Consider the following 21,515-nt stretch of genomic DNA (forward strand, 5'->3'; position numbering starts at 1 on the left):
ATCGAGGGATCGTGAGTTCGGAAAGTGATAAGGGGTCTACTTGATCGGTGCTTGTAGTCGTCGAGTGAATGAACCGAATTGTTTGTTTGTTTTTATTTTTTTTTCTCTCTCTTTGAGTGATTACAGATCGCGAAGGAGTGAAGATACGATAGCGAAGCGAGACGATGGGAATCAACCGTAACGGGGCAAAGTAGCGGAGGGTGAGAAAAGCGGCAACGATAACGGCTTCAAGGAACGAGTGCGGTAACATGTCGTCGTCGACGAGATTCAAGGGGGAGAAGTGCTGGATAGTATGGCTCATGGTAACGTCTTTGTACCTGAGGTCCACCCTTGGTCAGATAGTCCAGAACTGCCCGTCTAGGAGCGAGATAGCACCGTGTTCCTGCATCGTTAAGAAGCAGGGACTCGACGTCGTTTGCGAGTTTACCGACTTCACTCACATCAACAAGGCGATGTCGGTACTAAAGGGCAGGCCCAACACCATCATTTACTACCTCAAACTGCGACACAACAATATGCCGAAGCTTCAGGGCTTCGTCTTCCTCGGTCTTGACATCCATCATCTCACCGTTCACAACAGCAGTCTAGCCGTCGTCGAGGAAACATCTCTGAGCTCGATAGGTGAGTTACCAATTTTTGAATGGTCCCTGAGCGATCCTCTATCAAAATTTTTTCGTCGTTTGTTTTAACGACGATGCGGCGAAGCTTCGATCCTAACGATAATATTTGTCCGTTGTACTTAATCACTTCCAAGCTGCGTGAGAAACTTGTTTCCAAAGACGCGTCGACGGTTGAGACCAAGAAATTAAATGGTATTGAAATGTTTTCACGAACAGATCAGCGTGACCGTTGACACGCATCGTCGACTGACCAAGTCGTCAGAAATTCATCTGATTCGTACGTTTTTGCAAAGAAAGAATGTCGAGGATTCAAATGGACCGTAGAAACAGTACATGGATTACAATTAATGGTCCCAGTGTATACGGGTACTTCCGAATGAATTCGAAACGAGGTTCTTTTTTCTTTTTACACCATTCGAAGTCCGTTTTAAAGATTAGTCCGAAATGACCAAGAACTGGAGGTAACAAAACGCAAGATAGTGTAATAAAAAAGTAAGAGTAAGTGACTTGATCGCTGGCTATTTCCCTGTTGGTATATAGACGCTAAAAAGCGAGTTTTGTTACGGCAATTGTAAGTAGCCGCAGATTCTCGGGGACATTGAACGACCATCGCATTTCGTGGGGTGCCTGTAACACTTTGACGAGTGTTTTTGTGGCCGGGTTTTTACACCCAGTTTTTTGCACACGTATCGAGGAGGACTGCAAAGTTCAAAAATTCGTGCGAATTGCGGAGCTTGACGTTTTTCTCGTGTTAAAAGCGGATTACTTACGAGCTTTGGTGCCGTTTGATGCAGGAAAAGGACTCACCCAGCTGGACTTGTCGCAGAACTCTTTGCTCGTGGTACCGTCGGCGGCGTTGAAGACCCTGCATCACCTTCTGATACTGAACCTGAACTACAACAAGATAAGCGCCATCCATGCGCGAGCTTTCGAGGGCCTTGACACCTTGGAAATCCTCACCCTGTACGAAAACAAGATATCAGTCATCGAAGCCGACGCGTTCAAGGGTGTCGACAAGTGAGTGAGACGAGGGATGTTATTTTTCAATAAGGGGTCCAAGATATACACTGAGAAAAAATCCTTGCTGCACAGGCTGCCGTACAGTCCTTGCCAAACCCAAAAATCATTCCGCAACTGCGGGTACGAAATAGAAATTAGGTACGTTTGACGGAACCAAAAAAATTTAATAACGGATCTATGAATCCAATAATAGAATAAAGTCACTCGCGTTACATTTTGACTTTGGTTCAACGATAAATTGATTTTAGGGTCTTGCTGAAGTTTAAAAAATACGCTAAGCCAAACCGAACACATCCAACGTTGAAGGTACTAACGAACCATAATTGTACTAAATAGTTACTTTATTTTGACAAAATTGAAATTCTTGTCGAAACGATACACGTTTCACGAAAATCTTTCATCATCTACAAGCAGTGAAATTTTCCTCAGTGTATACGTAACTATGAAAGTCGAAAATTTTCCTCGGGATCGAGTGGCGCTCGTATTTAGACACCCGGATCGAATGTTTATATGAACCAAGCTCGAGGGGATTAAATAGGCGGCGATATACGTGCTTAGCAAAGCTAAACCGGACCCGGTTACATACGTTATATATTTTACAACGTCACCTAATCCCCAGGCTTCAATCAGAGTCTCCAATTACGCCAGGTCGCGTTCCCAATGGTTCTGCCACTGCTGCTTCTGCCACGCCGATAGATCTCGTCGGATCCAGTCCTCTCGATTCACGGACCTACCTTAACGTGTCAGTCGAGTCACCGCGACCCTCGTTATTTTTTCAAGTCTTCCAAAGGAACTTTTTTCCCCCTTTTTTTTTTTTCTTCTCTACTCTTTTCTCACAACAGACGATAACGGTTAAACTTCGCCCTTTTGAACTTTTCCCTTTTTATCGCTGCACGAAATTCGATAATCCATTACCCGATTATCCAGGCGGAAAAACCCGCCGGATCGAGTTCTAGATATTTTATGTTCCCCGTCGATGCGAACCGCGTTACAACGGACACAATGTCGACTCTGATTTCAGTCGGAAATTGAAGCGGTTGAATTTAGGCGGAAACGAACTGAACTCTGTGCCAACCTCGGCTTTGTCCTCTTTGGAAATGCTGAAGAAGCTGGAGATGCAGGAGAACAGGATAAGCACCATCCAGAAGGGCGACTTTGCCGGTGAGTCTGTACACTAAAAATAAAAGACGCAATGAGAGAAATTTTTAGACTTTAACTATTTTCATTTCTTACCGCAATCGAAAATCACAGTTCTAGGTAGAAAATGAAAATTAGTTTTATAGCCGTTACCGGAAAGTCCGGTATCCTTTACTATTCTTTCGCATTACGATCACTGTTTCTAGATTTTCTTGAAAATGTTGCGAAAATTTAATGCTTCGCGTTTCGGAAAGGCTGATTGAAAGAGATGGAGAGAGAACGAAAAAAAGAAAAAAAAAAAAAAAAAAAAAAAACAGGACAAAGAAACGGAGAAAAATCTTACCCCCCCGAGTGAATTCCCAGGGAGCGGTGAATTTCCCCAGTCGTTGGGTGAGCTTACCGATATTCGGCCGACAGGGTGAACGGTATTGTTTACTCTCGCTGAGTATCGCGGTATTCATGAGGGGGATGTTTTCTACGTGTATTGGTGAACGTCGTCGAGGCAAAAGCGATCCCGAGTGCAGCACCGACAAACTGGAAACGCCGAGACCGAAGAAGATTTCCGTTGAAATTTTATAACAAGATTCAACTTTTCCCCGAAGCCAATCTGTAATTTCGTTCACCGAGTAGTTGTTTCGCCCTCGTGCAAGTCTGTTCGCAATCACCTGCCGAAGCGATCGATGCAACGTGCATTCATCGACCTTCCAGTACCTGCCAAAATTATTGTCTGTTATTATAATCTTCAATGTATCCCACGGGGTGACAAATTTAAGGAAATTTTTATATTCATCGCGAATTAACGGCGGATTTGCAAACTTTCTCTGTTACACTGCTCGCGAAAATTGTCAGCTGCGTTGCTCTCGTGCACCTGAATCTAGGCGTCCAGTCGTAAAACCGTGCAAGTCTGATAAGATACTTTCAGGCGCTGAAAGCTGCGGAAGGAAAATTGCGCAGCATTTATAAGCGCCGAAAGCACAAAACGTGCTCTGTTTTTCCTCCTTTAGTTCTAAAGTTCAGGAGTAAAACAGAAATAACAAAAAAAAAAAAAACAAAAAATTGTGAAGCTAAAAAATAATTACCGATTTGTGGATTACCTGGAATAATATTTTATTTAATTTTGAAAAAGAAAAAGGGGTGAATACCAATGACTTTTGAACCGCATTTATGCGATGCTGTTGCGATCGAACAAAGATATTTTTTAACGGCCGACTATGCGTTTATCAGATAATTTATTTTAATCCTTATTCTCAACGCTAATTTCACAGGTCTGCAAAAAAAAATTCTTTTTCCGATACAGTGGATGTTTTGGGTAAATATTAAGATATCGAGCGTGCTGAATCCAAAAATGACTTTCACTTCCCTCCATCACGTACAGTATTTATGCAAACTACAAGATTTTAGCATAAAAAAACGCATATCAACAATGAAAGAAAACCCACATTTCATTACAATGAACTGAACAATATTTCTTGTAAAATCAAACAAACGATTTCTTCGCGCAATGTACTTAACATTCCCTGTTCATTCTTTTTCCCTGTGGAATCTTTTCTTCACCTCTTTTATACCTCTCCGAACACGCTTCCACTTTCCACTTTTTTTATTTCCTTGTTTGTATTTATTCTCAAGCCTCGCTCCAATACATAATAATCGAAAGTAAAAAATCACTTTTCCGTAGGATTCTTACAATCAAGAATAAGATACCGGATTTAGGGTTAAGCGGAAGTTTAACTCTGATAGAAACTGCAAAAACGAGAATTTTTTTCGGTTCCGATGAATGAAAATCTGTAAGAAACGATATAAAAAAAAAAAAACCTGTGTTTTCAGCCGAGAAACGATGGGACGGATTTCGGCTCGGTTATTAATTGAATCTTTCGTTTCTCGACGCAGGTTTGAAGAGCCTCGACTCACTGGGACTCGCTCATAACAAACTGCAAGTAGTGCCAGCCGGCGTCTTTTCGCATTTGACGCAATTAAACTCTCTCGAACTGGATGGAAACAAAATCACCCACATAGATCCGGACGCGTTCATCGGCCTCGAAGGTGAGTTATTTATCGTTACAAAAATTTTTCGTCAAAATTAAATATTTCACCCACAGAATGGACACGTAACGATTCTTTTTCCCAGACGACGAACGAACGTCCAACCTGCGGTACAAGTTGAGAGCATAAATATGAATAAGCGATATTCCTCCCTTCTTACACGCCTTCGGCCATTCACCGTCTGCGCAGTCTGGCCAAAGTTCGTTCGCTTTGAATGAAATATTAAACAATTTAGTGCATAAGCCCGCCGGAATAGAGTAGATCCCGTATTTCAAACGGAGCTTTTCATTCCGGCCGTTTCTCTCGGCTTGAGTTTTAAACACGAGGCTTTAAGTATTACACACAAGTATCAGCGAGTTGTCACGAATATCGCGTGAGAAGTTTGAACCCCTCCTTTTGGAAACTGATCTTCGTTTCGTTAGCTAAGAAAGACTCGTGCTCAAGATTCAGCTTCGAAATTTCAACGGATACGTCGGTGAAAAAAGGATCTGCGATCTGTTCGATCGACGCTTATTCCCCGGTTTGACGAAATTTCGTAGCGACAAACAAGATTTTTTTTTTTCAAGCAAATGAGTTCTCTGACGCGTTCGTGTTTATACGTACCGCGTATGCGTGTGTGTAAATTTTTTTCTTGACCATTACGGACGCGAGAGCTTTCTTCATTAACATATTAATGTCCAACCTCTGGGACGCGAGGCAATTAGGTGGAAAATAAAGGTCGGAAGGTGTTTTCATTGTCGTTGCGGAGAAATAATACGGGGGAATAAATTAAACGAAAACGTTGCTCGAAATTATCGCGTACAACGGATGTCGGGGAAATAAAGCTTTCGAGAAATAACCGAAATTCGTTGAAAATGACGAATCGCTGAGAGATCGTTGAAAAATCGTACGTAAATAGGGGTCGAATGTCTCGGATCACGAAACACTTGTTTCGGAATTTCGTAACCAAAGTATCTCAGTTTTGCCTCAGAAAGCTTCGAAGCTCGCGGATAAAGACTTGAGGCGTGCCTCGTGCCGTAAGAAAATAGTAAAAATAAACGATATGTTAATCATTGTCCCAAGCAACGCACGCGACTCTAGAAAAGTGCAAAGTCCGATAAGCGTATTGCGTGTAATAAGCGGTTGAAAACGAAGGAAGAACAAAAAGAAAATGAAAAAACGGCAGTGCAGAGATTGTGGGAAAAAAAGAATCTTGCCTCGGTTTGTTTGATGTTCGTACGAAGTATCCGATTCGAAATTTAACAAAGTTATTTATTTCGTCCACTGTACGCAAGAAGTTATGTCGATTCGAATTTTAAATAAAAAATATTGTCAACTATTTCATATGTATTTATTATTTATACCCGAGTGCTTGAAATTATTACAACACTTCGTAGTGTCTTTTTTGTAAAATAAGTCGTATTCTGTGCACGTAGTATAAAATACGTATGTATTTTCGCTTGGTTGCAGAACATCTCCAGTATCTTCGACTGGCGGACAACAAGCTTCACATGGTACCAAGCGACGCGTTAAGAAGGCTTCACCGTTTGCGTCACCTGGATTTACGGGTCAACAACATCACCGTATTACCGGAGGACGCGTTCGCCGGTTACGGGGACTCGATCACCTTCCTGAATCTTCAAAAAAATTTGTAATCGCTCGTATTTCACCCCGCTATTTTTTATACTAGTTATTTCGCAACGAAAATCCCTCCCCCGATGTAAAAAAAAGTTTCTTGAGTTCGTGACCGTGTGAAAAAACTGAGCGAAGAACAAGTGGAGAAAGAGAAAAAAAAAAAAAAAAAAGAACAAGAAGCATGAGAAAAAACGCGAGTTGAAAAGACAATTTTGCGCGGGAGATGAAAATTTTACAAGATGAAATATTTCCCTTTATAAAAGAGAAATAATCTAATATCCTCTTCTCCGCAGCTTCGTTAAATTATTTGAAAGTTCTTAACGTTTGTATGATAATCGTGGAAAAATGTTTCGAAGTTCAAAGTTTTCTTCTCGGTGTGATATTCGTCACGGTTTATTTTTTTGTTTGTTTTTTTTTCTTTTGTCGTTATCGCAACGACCATCATTATTATTATTGTTGTTTGAATCGGACGGTATTATAATTGCTTAGCGAGTTTTCTTTTTTTTCGTTTCCTTCGCGACATTTGGGGAACGCCTGGAACTTGGCGGCAAAGACGGGAAGAAATTACGACCCAAACTCTTGAGGGAGTAAGAAAAAAAGAAATTAGAGCGATTTCTCGCGTTATACCTGCGTTACACAGCTAACGGAGGTAAAACCCATTCGAGCCGGATCGCTGCATGGCCCGTTATCAACCGCGAGAAATATACGTAACAACACTCCGGGGACATTTTAACGAATTAATGACGAAACTTCTTGGGACGTTATATATATATATATATATATCGACTTTAGTCGCCGTCTCTCTCTCTCTCTCTCTCTCTCTCTCTCGCACCCTCGGCAATTTTCCTGCAGCCATCTTTGCTCACGAAAACAACCCGAAGGGTGTCCCTGTCTCCCTTATTCCCAAGCATGTAATTTTCAAATCCACGTGGGAAAATTCCACCGGTTGTATTCGAGCCGCCAAAGTTTCGTGTTTCACGTTTCGTACGCGGTAATTTTCTCTATGAAATTATAGTTTTTGTTGATTTTTTTTTTTTCCGCTTACGAACGAACGATCGACGGACGGTCGATTTTACGCAGGAAGAAATTTATGGTTCCGTATAGAATTTATATATTATTTTTTGGTTACTGTACGATTAACTGTATTCAATTTTTAACCTATACATATAACAAGCGAAAAAATCGACTATGAATACAAAATGAAAATTAGTATCGTTTGCTTTGACTATAAATTCCGATATCGACGAGTATAATCACACTAATTATTTACCATGGTCACGATATTTTATTGCCGATTCAAATTGTATCGTAAAGTTGAGGCAATTTTTTTTTTTTGTAGAATTAATTATTTTTCGTAACTAAAAAACGAATAAATATTTCTTGGGGTTAATGGAAATATCGATATTACGTTTCAGAATCAAGACTCTGCCGCCGATGATATTCGAGAATTTTAATTCGTTGGAAACGCTCAACTTGCAAAACAACAAAATGACGCACGTGCCGGAAGAGGTGATGGAAACCGTCATCGACACTCTGCAAGTCATCGATTTGACCGGTAACGAGTTGTGAACATAAAAAATAAAACAAATTCATAAATAAAGAATCATGAAAGAAAATCCACCGCCGATTTCACCCTCGCTTATCGATTTCCAACTAGATTCCTTAAACATTGATTCATACTCTGTTCGTTTTCTCACCACTTTGACGATCTTCGGTTTCAGACAATCCGCTGATCTGCGACTGCGAGCTTCAGTGGTACTCAAACTGGTTGAAAAATCTTCGCGACAAGGACGACGAGGTGATGACGAAGAAGAGGACCGTATGCACGATGAGTAACGAGCACAGAGAATACGCGGTGCAGAATCTACCATTGGATCGAATGGGATGCCAGCCGATAGCCGAGGAAAAATCGTCATCCGGTAACCTGGCGGTAAAACTTGTCGGTCTTCAGTTCGTCATCACCGTGAGCTTCGTCGTTCTGTTCTAAAACGAACGAAGAAACATATCAAACCTCGTTTTATTTCTTTGGTTTAGAGAAAAATTGAAGAAAAAAAAAAAAATGATAACAACAATCTGAAAGTAAAGAAAGAAGAAAAAAACAAACGGAACCATATTAACGTTGATTCGGTGAACACTTTCATTTATACAAATATATATTCGCATATATGCATTTATGGCTAATACATGTGTGTACGTCTAATGTTACATGTAGTTCGCTCGATGAGTTGTATCCCAGAGAGAGAGAGAGAGAGAGAGAGAGAGAGAAGGGAGAGAATTTAATGATCACGTTATTTTGGTATATTATAATACCGAATGTAGAAAATAATGTAGTCCTCATTTTTACTCACGATTATACATACCGAGTATGATTGAATATCTTCATCGTTATATTATAGATCAAGTCGGCCGGGTTTAGAATCGTAGAAATTTTCAAACTGGGATCTAGGTGAATTTAGGGATCGACCGTTAGCTGTTAAATATTATTTTGTCTATCGTTAATTTACATTTTAGAGTCGTACAATATTATTATACACCTTTTGTTTGACGTTTTTTTTTTTTTTTTTTCTTTTTTTTCCCTCCTTCTTTCCTTCTATATGATAGTTTTTTTTTTTTTTTTTTTGTTTTCAGGATATGAATTTATTTTTCTACGAATCGTATACCTAATATATTATATAATTGTATTATTAATATGCCTGCATATTGATCACGCGTGTTCGATGGCGCGTGTGAAAAAGAAAAGGATGGCAAAAAAAAAAAAAAAAGAAAAAAAAGGAAAAAAAAAGGAAATGAAAAATTAAAAAACCAGTCAAATTATCTTTGACAATCGAAACAATATAAAACTATAAATGCATTCTCTGCTGATAGAGCGAAATCGTAAATACAACATAATTATTACAAAGAATATAATTTTTCTATAACGAATCGTATAAATAAATGAACATATAGAAATATATATACACAGATGTATATTTACAAAGCGGATAAATTTATATAATACCTTAGGTTTGTATTGCTAGTATTTTCCGTTATTTTTTGTTTTTCTCGTTTCTTATACGTACATGTATAAATATATTATTTAACATTACTAATTATTTGATAATTTTTTAAGGTATACGCAATCTTATGAACAATATAAACGATCCTTGATGAATCGACGCACGGTCGACGGACATTTTCAGGCGAGAAAGGAATTAAAATTTCGTTAAAGCAATTGGGGAAAAGATTCCGAAATAATTGCGGAGGTGAAAAATCGATCTGTGAGAAAATCTACGAGAGGGCAAATATAATCAGCTGCTCTTTCGGGCAGCAATAAACAAACGTATAAACAATACGGAGAGACGATATATATATATACATACATATGCAACATATCGCGAAGCGTACGAGCTTTCATTATCAATCGATACATATCAGTAACGTTGCCAAGATATTTTGAAAAATATACAAATATATAACACGAGGAACGAGGGAAAGTAAGAAAATAAATTAATAACAATTGTTTCAACCCTATAGATTAGAAAATTGAAAACACCAGCCGGGATGACTTATAAGTGTAAATTGTAAGGTGTGAGGGAAAATGCGGAAGAAAAACAAAAAAAAAAAAACAAGTAACATACGACTCTACAAATACAGTCGTGATTTAATCGCGATCACTGTCGCATTTAAACACCATCGAATCGATCGATTCGACACAATTTGTCGTTCAGAAAAAAAAAAAGATGCAGTCGCATAAAAAAAAAAATATATATACATATATATATAAATAAGAGTAAAGATTGAAGAAAAGTAAAGAAATTGGAATCGAATGTCAACTCGTGCTGGGATACGAAGCGATCAATTGGTTCGAGACTAATGATGCGAGAAAGAAAAATGTATGAGTAAACGGAAGAGAAGAAATTAGTGATTTTATAAAAGTCGTTCGGCCGAAGCTGCTCGTATTCTCTGACTAAACTGACACAACGGCAACGCAATGACGATCCGTAAACGAGATGCAGGAAGTCTACACTTGAGTCACGTCGTCATTGTGATTGTTTAACCGTTTTATTCAATCAACTTTACAACCGGCTTTCGAGATCAGCGATTGTAGTTGTTATTAACATTCTTCTCCCAGGCGATGACGTCTGAAAGCCAACGTGAAAACTAAAATACGTATTATTCGTCGATCGTTACGCCACGAGTATCGTGATTTTATGCGAAAAACCGAAATTAAGCAACAACAACAAAAAGAAAGGCTTCGGTGGGGGGGGGGGGGGGGGGGGGGAGAATTGTCGCGCGTTGATATTCGGTCTGGTAATGCAGAGAAATAAGAGCGTCGCGAACAAAGTCTAATAATTCGGAAAATTATGTTTTCACGTGAATTATACGGAGAGGAGAGGAGGGTTCTAATGATAAGAGAGATTCGGTGAGCTTGTAAACGGAAAGTAAAAAAAAAAAAAAAAAATTTTAAATTATATAGATTTATTCATTAGCTATATACTTATAATGTAAAACGTAATTTATACAAGTATTAAGGCTAAGGGTTACCACGACTTTGTTATACCGGACTTGGAATATAATATTATGTAAAATTGTACGGTATACTCCGTAATATAATAATCGAGACGATTGTATTATGAAAGAAATCCAACCACCGCGTGAAAATCCGTGAAAACTTACGGATAGAGAGATGAAAAAAAAAAAAAAAAAAAAGAAGAAAATATCACGCGCGTCGAGATTCTTTAGAAAAAATTGATTTCGTTAATCAGCGAATCAAAGCGAAACCTGACAGAAATTTTCTGATATACGTAATGTCATGTATTTCAAACCGACGAATACGTCCTCCGAAAATGTAAAAATATACCGAGAGTTACGATCGATTCACGTTGTCGGCTCGATAATAGTGGTGGATAACGTTAACTTAGATTTATATATACATATATATACATATCATTATCAAACGCCCGATTCTAAGGCGTATTGTAAAATGATTATTGTGAGAACAAGCATGCATAGTTTTTAAGCTTTTATCATGTATTATCACACCTAATAACGTATATTATCGATAATATTAGACTTGGCAAGATCGAGTCTGTATAACCACTAAAAATCATATACATATCCTTAGCGTATGATGAAATTTGAAAGAATTTATTTGTTAAAATCTATACGATATATATATATATATATATATATATATATATATACATATATACTATATATTATATAACATATATACACACCCAAATACATATCTATATCGATATTTATAAATATATGATTTACAAATCGTGTCTCTGTATGCAGGATATCGGAATTCAGCTGAAACGATTTTAAGGAGTTCCGTTCATCAAATTAGCCGACTTTTCCACCATACAAAAAAAGGCGTCAAGTAACGTCACATTTGTTGCTATTTAAGTATTTTATCGAAAATACATCCGCATAACGAACGTACAGTCCGACCGAATGTCCTGTATCGGTGCACCCGATGTTGTTTATTAATTTTTTTGTTTCTCTGCGTACTTTTAATCTCACGTTAACATATCAAAATAAAAAAAAAAGAAGTTAAAATTAATAAACAAAAAGAAATCATGAAAAAAAATAACCACCGGATTGCTGCTATCTCCGTAGAAAGATTGCCTTCCTATTATTGCTGTTTTGTGGTCAGATTTTATCTCTAAACTGTTACCTATACTATTAACCAAATCCAGCAGAAACGTGTGATTTTTATTTCACTCTCCGAAAAATCGTTCGTTATCAATTAAAGAATTTTCTTTTTTCGAAATAATTTATTTCGTCTCATACGCCAACCGTGACTCTTTGCTGGCCCTATTAAATTTTGCTCAGGGTACGCGCGCGGGCATATGCGAACAAATTTTTCACCATTCGATGGGGAAGAAACGAAAGTTGAAAACAAAAAAAAAGAAAAAAAAAAAATCGAGCAATTTCAGTTGATAAATTTGAACGGAGCGAGCAGCACTCGGGGAACATTTACATAGATGTAAGAATATTTAGAGAAGTCTCTGCCTGTGGATTAAATAAATGAAGTATATTTCATCAACTATACCGTTAACGATACCATTATAGGATTTAGATGGTCGATGCTCCTGACGCTAAGAGTTATAAATTATTTATAAACGTCACATAGCGTGTAGCGGATTTAACGCATATATATATTGATATATTTGATGACGGAGGAAAAAAATTATGAGAAGTTCAAAAAATGCAAAAGAGAAAGACCGAAGTTTGAAAAGTATTGAAAATCGAAAATAGATTATACAAAGACACGCTTCGTTATAATAAACAGCGTCGTCTGAAACGCGTTGTGAGATAATGATAATTTTGCATAGTAAACAATTGGAAGAACCACATACGTACTAATAAACAAAGTCGTCAGATGCACTAGAGGTAAAAGTAAAATAGATAATGATAATAATAATTAAAATAATAATAAAAATAATAATAATAATAATGATAACGATAATCAAGCGGTATTTTTGTACAGTATCTTACGGTGTCAGATCTATGCCGGCGCATCCGACGACTGATCGAACGATGAAAAAATAAATAGATGAAACTGAAGCTGGGAAGAAGGAAGAGAAAATTATAAAAAAAAAAAACCAAAACCAAAACCAGGCTAAAAGAAGAAAAAACTTCCGTTTCGCTAAGTCTGGTTTCACAGCTATGAATATTATCGGGTATAAATTAGTAAGCCAATATTTTCCATCGGCTTGATAACACCTGAAAACACCCGTTTTCCAAACATTAGAAACGTTTCCATCACACCGTGAGCCGTACACGTGATCCGTGAATGTGCGCTTATGTTACACCTATGAACTAGAAGAATAAAAAAAAGAAAGAAAAAAATAAAAAAAAAACAACACCGATAAAGAAACAAGTGAATAACAAACTTGGACAAGTGAGCAGTCGAAGTTGTCACTCTGATAATCGCATTGCTGCAAAAAAGTAAGAAAAGATATTTCAATTTTCCTTTCGACGTATTAATTTTTTTCGGATCTTATTATCCGTCACTTATAATCGTCTATTGTTTATGTGGTGGCACATAGCGGTAGAAAAGTAAACGAGTCATCTTTAAATATATTTGATGTGTCCCCCTGAATCTTTTCCAAGTTGCGTATAGCTTTATTATAAATATATATATATATATATATACATACATATATATGTAATATGTATATATATATACATCTCGATGGATATTTTATGCCTAATGTTATAATTGATGTTACACAACTTTACACGTATGTGTGTATATTCTATATAATATAATACGAATTACCCTGACGGTACATCTTTGTTATGGAATATACACACGTGCCTATTTAAATTCTAACTTCTACATGTCACCGTTTATTATGGTCGTTAATAATAGTAATAAGCATAATAATAATAATAATAATAATAATATTGTGTATGCGGTACAGTCAAATGAATAAAGATTACCTACGCAACATTTTTTAAACGCTCTCATTCATCCCACAGCTGTCACCGATTTCGTTGACGGTAGGTATACACAAGTGAGAAGACTTTAAATTCGGAATTTATTTATTTTATTTATTTATTTTTTTTAACAATGTCGTGTCACTAACGTGGCAAATTATCAACGCGTAAAACAAAGTGAAAAATGTTAACGTCGAGCGTACGGATGCTCATAGACGACGCATGTACGGAAGCAATCAATATCTATTGATTGTCAATGTCAATGGAACGAGATAACGGTTGGGAATTCATCGGTATTCGGACGATGCGATACGCGATTACGGATCCGTCAAGCGAGTGAGGAAACTCGAATTTGAAATCAACTCGCATCGTGTGGATGTTGGAAATTTTTTGAAGGTTTGCAGTATTCGAAATCGAACGACGATTTCTTTTCGTTTCAAATTGACGTGGGAACAAAATGAGAAGCAAATTTTCTACGAGGACATAAATATTTGTTAGGCTTGAATTTGTTTTAATATATTTATTCCGATTAGATGAAAAAAAAGAAATAAATAATTAATTTTGGCTGAATAAATAATTTTGGCGCGGTCACGACGAGAGCTTAACGCGAAGGAATAATTATCGTTTAATGTTTCATCGACGGTCTAAGAGTTAAGCTGACCTGAATAATTGACTGTCGGGTGAGTTAAAAAGCAATTATACGATAAACGTTGGTCGGAAAGTAACCCTCGACTGATTAGTTATTAATTGTTCGAACTGTTTTCATGGGACCATCAGACATCGCGTGGCGAGCTATTGACGGTGAAATTTTCAAACGTAATTCGAGTTACTTAAACTTGAGCAAGCCAGTTGAAAGGCTCGAGTAATATAATACGGGAGAAAGAGTCGAGGGAGAATAAGAAGAAACTCTAATATGGGCTATTGTCTAATTTCTATCAAGCACAGTCATTCGTCACGGAGTTTGTTGTACCTTGAGTGAAAAGTGCGAGGCACTTGACGGTTGCATCCAATACCTGCTTCGCGGGGTGTTAAAAAACCGAAAGCTCGGCTACCTCATCAACGTCAAACTGTATCTGGGTACCCATAGTAACAATAATCCATCGCTAGATTGAACGGAGTGAATGCGGCCGGTGTGTGCGGACGGATTTGAAAAGCTTTGGTTGGTAATGCAGACACGTGTGTCGCTTCACTGTTCGCCGTGCATCCAGTCATCGGATCGTGCTCAGGCGTTAGGTACCAGCGATCATGGGCTTCCCAACGTTTGATTCCAGGAAGGAATTGGCACCGATTCGTGAAACCGGTAGAAAGTAAGTTCCCAACACTGTGTTAAATAAAATAAAACAAGTCAATAATCGTGAACGTCGATCCTTACTCGTCCAGGAAATTCGAGTTCTGGAACATGGCAGTCGTGGCTATGATGGCCATTGGCATTGGTCTTCTCCTCGCGACTTACGTCTTGGCTGGATCTTCAACGAGGGAGAAATCGGTCCAGGATAGTAACGAGGCAAGCGAAATCTCTGGCCTCAACTTCGGCCAGAATACCACCGATGAAAATCTCACCCTAATAAATCAGAGGCTTCTGCCCATGTCTCAAATATACTGCAGGATAGAAACCAACTGCGTTGTCACCTGTTCACGCATCCCAGCTGCTTCGAGCCCAGGAATCATCGCCACCGTATTTATGGACTCCGAATACAAGGTGAGCTCACGGAATCGAAATATCCGTCAAGTGCCGATTGGTTCAGAGTTCAGAGAAGATCAGACTCGACTAAGGGATTTATCTGGACTGAAATTAACATATTTTTCAGAGACAGTGTGCAGAAAAGGAGCTTGTCGAGGAGCTGGTGTTCGATAACTGCAGGTTTCCGTCCAACGAGCTGAGTTCCGAATGGCTACCGATAAAATTTCGATTAAGGAAATTGACCCTGAGGCGTTGCGGACTGACGGCAATCGACGTGGACGCGTTTAGATCGAAGCCATTCCAGGAACTTCGCGGCTTGGCGATTATCGGGAACCGGATAAACGCCCTTCGAAAATCGTTGTTCGATGGCCTGACGAGTCTGGAGGAATTGGCGATAGTGGACAACAGCATTGTACTGCCGGAGCCCGAGTTGCTCGTTGGAACAGCGAACTCTCTCCAGATTCTTCAGCTGGACAATGCGATCCGAGGGGAACGCACCCTGACCAAGGTAATCGGTAGTCGTCCACTTCGCAGGGTGATCGTACTGTCGCTGACCAGAAATCGTCTGCCAAAACTATCCAGAAACATCTTCAAAGGTGTTCCAAACGTGCAATCGGTCCACCTTACAGACTCGGGTGTGTCGATGATCGAGCCCGGAGCTTTAGATCCCTTCTCCAGAAGTATCCGGCAGCTCTTTCTGGCTAGAAACAACCTCACCTATCTCCCAACAAACGCCTTCAGTCGTATCCTGAGGTCAAATCCCAACTTCAGAGTCACCCTCGCCAACAACGACTGGAACTGTAGCTGTGGTCTAAACTGGCTCAAGAACTTGACAACCATCCTGATCGACGTTCCCCGATGCTCTAGGCCGGATCGAAACGCGATGCTTTCGTTCACGGAAGCCGATTTCTGCGAACAGTCCGACAGACCATCGACCGCGGTTTTGGAATCCACCGACGAGCCGGTAAAGGGTGACCCAGAGTCAATGACCTTGACCTGTGACCAGAAGGATCAAGAAGCCGACACGAGGACGACTAGGAGGCTCCTCTCCGTGCGAGAATTCATCGTCAGAACAGGATACCCGGGGTTCTTTCTCAGCCAGGTGACAAACGGTTCGGTCCACGTTGTCGTGGGATCGGAAGCGACCTCGTACACCTTGGTGTGGTTCGTCAAAGACCTTGAGGACATCGAGCCGCAAAGTGTGAAGTGCGTAACGGACGTCGCGGGTTCGGTAACGCTGACGGAACTGCAGCCTGGACTGGTCTACATCGTCTGTCTGCTGGACAGGAACAACGGCGACCTTACCTCGCCCTTCAACTGCCAGTCGATCCAGATGCCGAACAAGGAGTCCGGGAGGTTGTGGCTGACGGATGAAGCCAAGACGCCGATTATCGGTGGACTAACGGTGGTCCTCGTAGTCGTCTGCGTTTCAGGAGCCATGGGTTCCTACTGCATTGTACGCCGTAACCCGCGGCTCCTGAAGGGCAGCAAGCGCATCATCATGGTGAACCACAGAGCGGCGGACGCCATCGTTCTTCCCGCGGACTGCCGTTTGGATTCCTTGAGCAATACCGGATCTTTCGCTCGGGTACCCGGACCGACGGTATCAAGTTCGCGCAGCAGCACCACCAGCTACGTATCCGGGATTCAACCCACCAGAATGCAGCTTCTGTCCTGGAGGATAGGAAGGATCAGGGAGATTCTGGCGTGCGATAATCCGAACAAGTTCAACGCCGAAATCCCGCCGCCCCTTCCGCCTCCTCGCAACAAGTCGGTAGTACCTTCGCTTTCTCGCAGCCTTGAAGAGGCTGGAACCGGTCTTCAAGAGCGCGAAAGATCGAGATCGGTGTCCGATTTTCGGACGAACGAAGAAGAAGTACTGTGACTTGTTATCGAGTGATCGCGAGACGTTGTGTCGGTGAAGGATGAATGGTGTCAGGGTGCATCGATTGAGCGGAACGAATCTATCTATCAGTTATCACGATCCTTTGACAAGCTGCGAGTGTTATATCGACGTCCTTACCTATCAGGGATGGATCGATGATCAGTTTACCCGGTTTATCTTGCGCCAGGGCATTCACGCTTCGCAAGCTTGCACGCTGTGTGATTCGGCTATTGGACTTGATTAATGGACCGCCATGTGTCACAGACTAAGTGCTAGACGCGCCCCGCTATTGTTAGGAGCGTAAATAAGATGCACGGGCAATGCCAACAATAAGACCTCGGTTTAATCGATGGGTGAAAAATTTACCCTGTAATAATTCTGAGGTAAGAAAAAAGAGAGGAAAATTCATGGCGATGGAAATTCGAAACTGTGTTTCGGGCGTTCACGACGGCTCAAATCAACACTCGATTGCTAAACGTAGGTGTGTAAAACTAATTCTCAAAAGGTATACCAGCGGTCTATTAATAACGTCTAGCCGGTCACGCGACCGGGCAACGACTTCGTTATCTGATTGGCTAAAAGGGGGTTGCGTTATATCCGTTCAAGATTGAAACCGCTGCTAGGTTAGCGAAGCTCTATTCCACGTACCAAAGACCTCGGCAACGGGCTGCAATTCCTTGGAAAGGATATCGTGCCGTTTGGCCAATCGAACGCGAGCCGGAGATTACAATGCCGGCGAATTTTCAAGCCCGAGAATTTTGCAAACGGCTGCAACAAATGCAGCGGCGACATCGTCCGGTAGAAAAATGTTCGACGGTAGTTTATAGCGCTTTTGAAATATAGCGTTGTACCTGCGTGAAAACGGTCGATTAATATACGATCGCGAGTAAATACCGCACCCACCGTTTATAATAATAACTTGCAAAGTATACGACGCGACAATTAATTTGTCGTTATGATTCCTGGGCTTGGAAATTTGTTCGATATAACGATCTGGGGAGAATGGCGCGAAATAAAAATTAACTTGTAGGATAATCCGGCACAGAATGATCGATCGTGTTTACCTACCGCTCAGATAAGCAGCTTGACAGTTTTCGGACGATGAGTAAACCGTTTGAATGGATTTTAATCACGGGGGCTAATCGTAAGTCCGTCAAGTCCTGCGTACAGTCAGATAAGAAAGTTCCAGGCTCGGCGTGTTGGGAAAAAGTTATCCTTCAATTTTGCAACTAAAACCAGGAATTACAGTAAATTCGGTAAAGCAACTTACGACGAATGAAAGGAAGAAACAAAAATCTGTGAGTACGTTTTCAGCTGATTTTTTCGTTTCAAATATTTTGGACAATTGAACAAGGACGATAATTTCTATCAGCCCATTTCGCATATAACGTGAGAAACAAGTTGAAAGTCTATTGCGCCAAGGTATATTAATAAAAAAAATAAACAATGTAAAAACGCCACGTAGTTAGATGCAGTTATCATTTGTAAGGTATAACTAACGACCGATGATCGACGCCTATGAACGCTTACGAATTATAACCAATAAACAATTATCTATCGTTGCCAATTAGCTGACGTACTATGATTGGCGATGATGTATTGCTGCAGCGTAACGGAATGCAGCGGGCAACGTCATTGCGTCGATATTCGTTCTAGCTAATTAGTAGTGCGAGGTCGAACTTTCCGTCGGGTTTGAAAACAATTAGAAAAAAGTACGCAGCTTTTTAAACCGTCCGACAATGTACTTCGCCATTTACATGACAATTAACTTCGTCAGTCGGCGAGACGTTGAGCAGCTGGAAACTCTTCCGATAGCTGATACCGATTAACGATCTTTTATCCACCGTATCAGGATTCGTTAGGCACGACTTCACCGTCGACGTCATGGTAATTAAACACTCGTTCCAAACAGTGGATCATTAATGTTCGGCAAACATTCTCGTTTACCTATAAATAAAAAAAAAAATAAAAAAAAACAACAGCTTATAAATCTGATTCGCCTTCAACTTTTGTCACTATTCAATCATCGTAAAAAGCGATATCGAACAAAGCTAATTTAATAATATAACCTTCCAATTTTCAGGACGATCTCGAGTTGTCCAAGGAACAAATGGACCGTGAGTAAATAACTTGTTGACAATTTCACCGAGCGTTTGAAAATCGTTGCGATTTAAAATTTTTAGAAACATTAAAAGAGCACCAACGTTTTCTCTACAGAGTTACAGTTGGCTTTCAACGCCTTCGATCCCGAGAAGAAAGGCTGCATAAGTACCGACATGATCGGCACGATTTTGGCAATGCTGGGTCACGAGCTTGACGACAGAACGCTTCGCGATCTTGTCAGCGAACTCGACATAGACGGTGAGGATCGAATCGGCGAATGATTGAGTGCAAGAAACTTTGCGCTTATTTTATTTATTTATTTTGTTTCTATTTTTCTTTTTTTTTTTTGTTTTTTGTTTTTCATAACCGACGCATTTTTCAGGAACCGGGGAAATACAGTTCGAGGAATTCTGCATGCTGGCTTCGCGTTTCATCGTCGAGGAAGACACGGAGGCGATCGCTAAGGAGCTTAGAGAAGCTTTCCTGCTTTACGACAGAGAAGGGAACGGCTACATAACGACCGACGTCTTCCGGGACATTCTTAGCGAACTCGACGATAATCTGCCGGAAGAAGAACTCGACATGATGATCGACGAAATTGACGCCGACGGATCGGGGACCGTCGACTTTGAAGGTTGGTATTTTTACTCGTGCTGAGAAAGCAACCTTTTTACCGTGTATCGTTGTAATCCACCCCCCCTCCCACTTCGCCTTTTTATCATTGCAGAATTCATGGCAGCCATGACCGGAGGATAAGGCAGTTTTTCACGAAGAAGAAAAAAAACAATAAATAAATAAAATTCATCATAAAACATACGTCAACTAACGCGAAGGAAAGTGAATAATGAAAACGACTTTTTTTATCCCGCTTGCATGATATACATTATATTATACACACGTTACTTTATTCCCGTTGCTGTGCTGCGTAAATTTTCTGCACGCAATACGACTCGAGGTGTAAAAATTATTCTGTATAATACCGTTAAATTGCGTCTGTACCATGAAGATTAAACGACGTTACTATATTTATATGATTTTGTATTGTGATAGTGATGCAAGCGTTATATTATACATTATACCTCTGTACAACGTTATTGCAATACTATGTATAAACGTGTTAAAACTCGATAAAATAAAATGAACTTCGACTGTAATTAATAATATACAATTCTGATTAATCGATCCCAAGGTGACGAAAATCCCTCTCAAAATCGTTGAATATATATTCCCAAATTTTCTATTCTGTTCTCGAATACATTTATGCGTATATTGGGAATAATTCGATAACTCAATCAGCTGGGAAATGAGCTGTTTATATATATATATATATATATATATATTTATATGTGAACTCGGTGGCGAGAACGATTTTAGAACACATCAGTCTTGCGCCGTGGCTGCGTTAGAAGCGAGTACGAATGAATAGAATTGAAATGGCGAATCAAAAATAGATTTTTCCCCTCTTGAAACCGCGTATATAGACACATAAACAAGGCTGATACCGCACGTAGTAGTAACACGTGTTCAACACGGCACGATACATTAATCCGTTTAATTTCCGCGACACTAATTTGGCAAGCAGAATATGCGCAACGTTTATGTTGTGATAAAACGGCGGTTTTTTTCCGTTCGATAATTCTATGTTAAAAAATCGCCGTCACTAATTACTGGGAAATGATATGTAAATCGTAATCGCGAAATGAATTATCATCAACGGATTGTTCGATATCGAATTGCGAATAAATATTTCTTCTTCGCGATTTCTTCACCCTTTCATATCTCAATTCTCATCCCTAAACTCCGGATAATCGATAAATTCTACATTTTGTTTTCTGATCAACAGCGTACTTTTCGCACATACGTATCTATAGCCGCAGACGGCTACGGATCGATTAATTAAAATACCCGCGGACAAACCTCGGAGCGAAGACAATCGAGCCTAATTGCCAATTAAATTTCGTACCCACTTTTGCGAGGC

At 39.8% G+C, this 21,515-nt stretch overlaps 2 protein-coding genes and 1 long non-coding RNA gene across 6 annotated transcripts in view; 2 read left to right on the plus strand and 1 right to left on the minus strand.

Moving 5' to 3' along the window:
• LOC107225981 (leucine-rich repeats and immunoglobulin-like domains protein 1) overlaps positions 1-13,347 on the plus strand; it is a 61,613-nt gene extending 48,266 nt beyond the window's left edge. The window contains exons 2-8 of one of the 2 annotated variants that reach the window (XM_046739444.1): positions 118-621; positions 1,415-1,637; positions 2,662-2,801; positions 4,665-4,817; positions 6,267-6,447; positions 7,847-7,986; positions 8,153-13,347. In XM_046739444.1, the coding sequence (XP_046595400.1) occupies positions 249-621; positions 1,415-1,637; positions 2,662-2,801; positions 4,665-4,817; positions 6,267-6,447; positions 7,847-7,986; positions 8,153-8,418 (1,476 nt within the window). In that variant the 5' untranslated portion in view covers positions 118-248 and the 3' untranslated portion in view covers positions 8,419-13,347. The remainder of the gene's footprint in view (positions 1-117; positions 622-1,414; positions 1,638-2,661; positions 2,802-4,664; positions 4,818-6,266; positions 6,448-7,846; positions 7,987-8,152) is intronic. The other variant, XM_046739443.1, reaches the window with a different exon arrangement.
• On the minus strand, positions 2,688-8,232 carry LOC124294444. The gene is made up of 3 exons (XR_006904307.1): positions 8,129-8,232; positions 3,178-3,488; positions 2,688-2,814 (listed from the first exon to the last, which is right to left on the minus strand). It is a non-coding gene; the product is annotated as an uncharacterized LOC124294444 (long non-coding RNA).
• A 1,644-nt stretch (positions 13,348-14,991) lies between the features above and the next one.
• Positions 14,992-20,383, plus strand: LOC107225314 (troponin C, isoallergen Bla g 6.0101). 3 transcript variants are annotated; one of them, XM_046739442.1, is made up of 5 exons: positions 18,407-18,732; positions 19,518-19,551; positions 19,652-19,795; positions 19,920-20,171; positions 20,265-20,383. In XM_046739442.1, exons 2-5 carry the CDS (start codon positions 19,545-19,547, stop codon positions 20,291-20,293), a joined length of 432 nt encoding a protein of 143 aa, XP_046595398.1. In that variant the 5' UTR covers positions 18,407-18,732; positions 19,518-19,544; the 3' UTR covers positions 20,294-20,383. The 3 variants fall into 3 exon arrangements, with proteins under 3 accessions (XP_046595396.1, XP_046595398.1, XP_015521226.1); XM_015665740.2 differs by lacking the exon at positions 18,407-18,732 and adding an exon at positions 19,075-19,321; XM_046739440.1 differs by lacking the exons at positions 19,652-19,795; positions 19,920-20,171; positions 20,265-20,383 and adding exons at positions 14,992-15,175; positions 15,249-15,567 and having other exon boundaries at positions 15,677-18,732; positions 19,518-19,550.
• The last annotated feature ends 1,132 nt before the right edge of the window (positions 20,384-21,515 follow it).

This window comes from Neodiprion lecontei, chromosome 5 (assembly GCF_021901455.1).
Source record: "Neodiprion lecontei isolate iyNeoLeco1 chromosome 5, iyNeoLeco1.1, whole genome shotgun sequence".
Classification (NCBI taxonomy): domain Eukaryota; kingdom Metazoa; phylum Arthropoda; class Insecta; order Hymenoptera; family Diprionidae; genus Neodiprion; species Neodiprion lecontei.

Coding starts and splice junctions, on each gene's coding strand:
- LOC107225314 (XM_046739440.1), top strand. CDS start 15,114: ATGGGCTTCCCAACGTTTGATTCCAGGAAGGAATTGGCACCGATTCGT. Junction 15,176..15,248: donor ATTCGTGAAACCGGTAGAAA/GTAAGTTCCCAA, acceptor TTACTCGTCCAG/GAAATTCGAGTTCTGGAACA. Junction 15,568..15,676: donor TTATGGACTCCGAATACAAG/GTGAGCTCACGG, acceptor CATATTTTTCAG/AGACAGTGTGCAGAAAAGGA.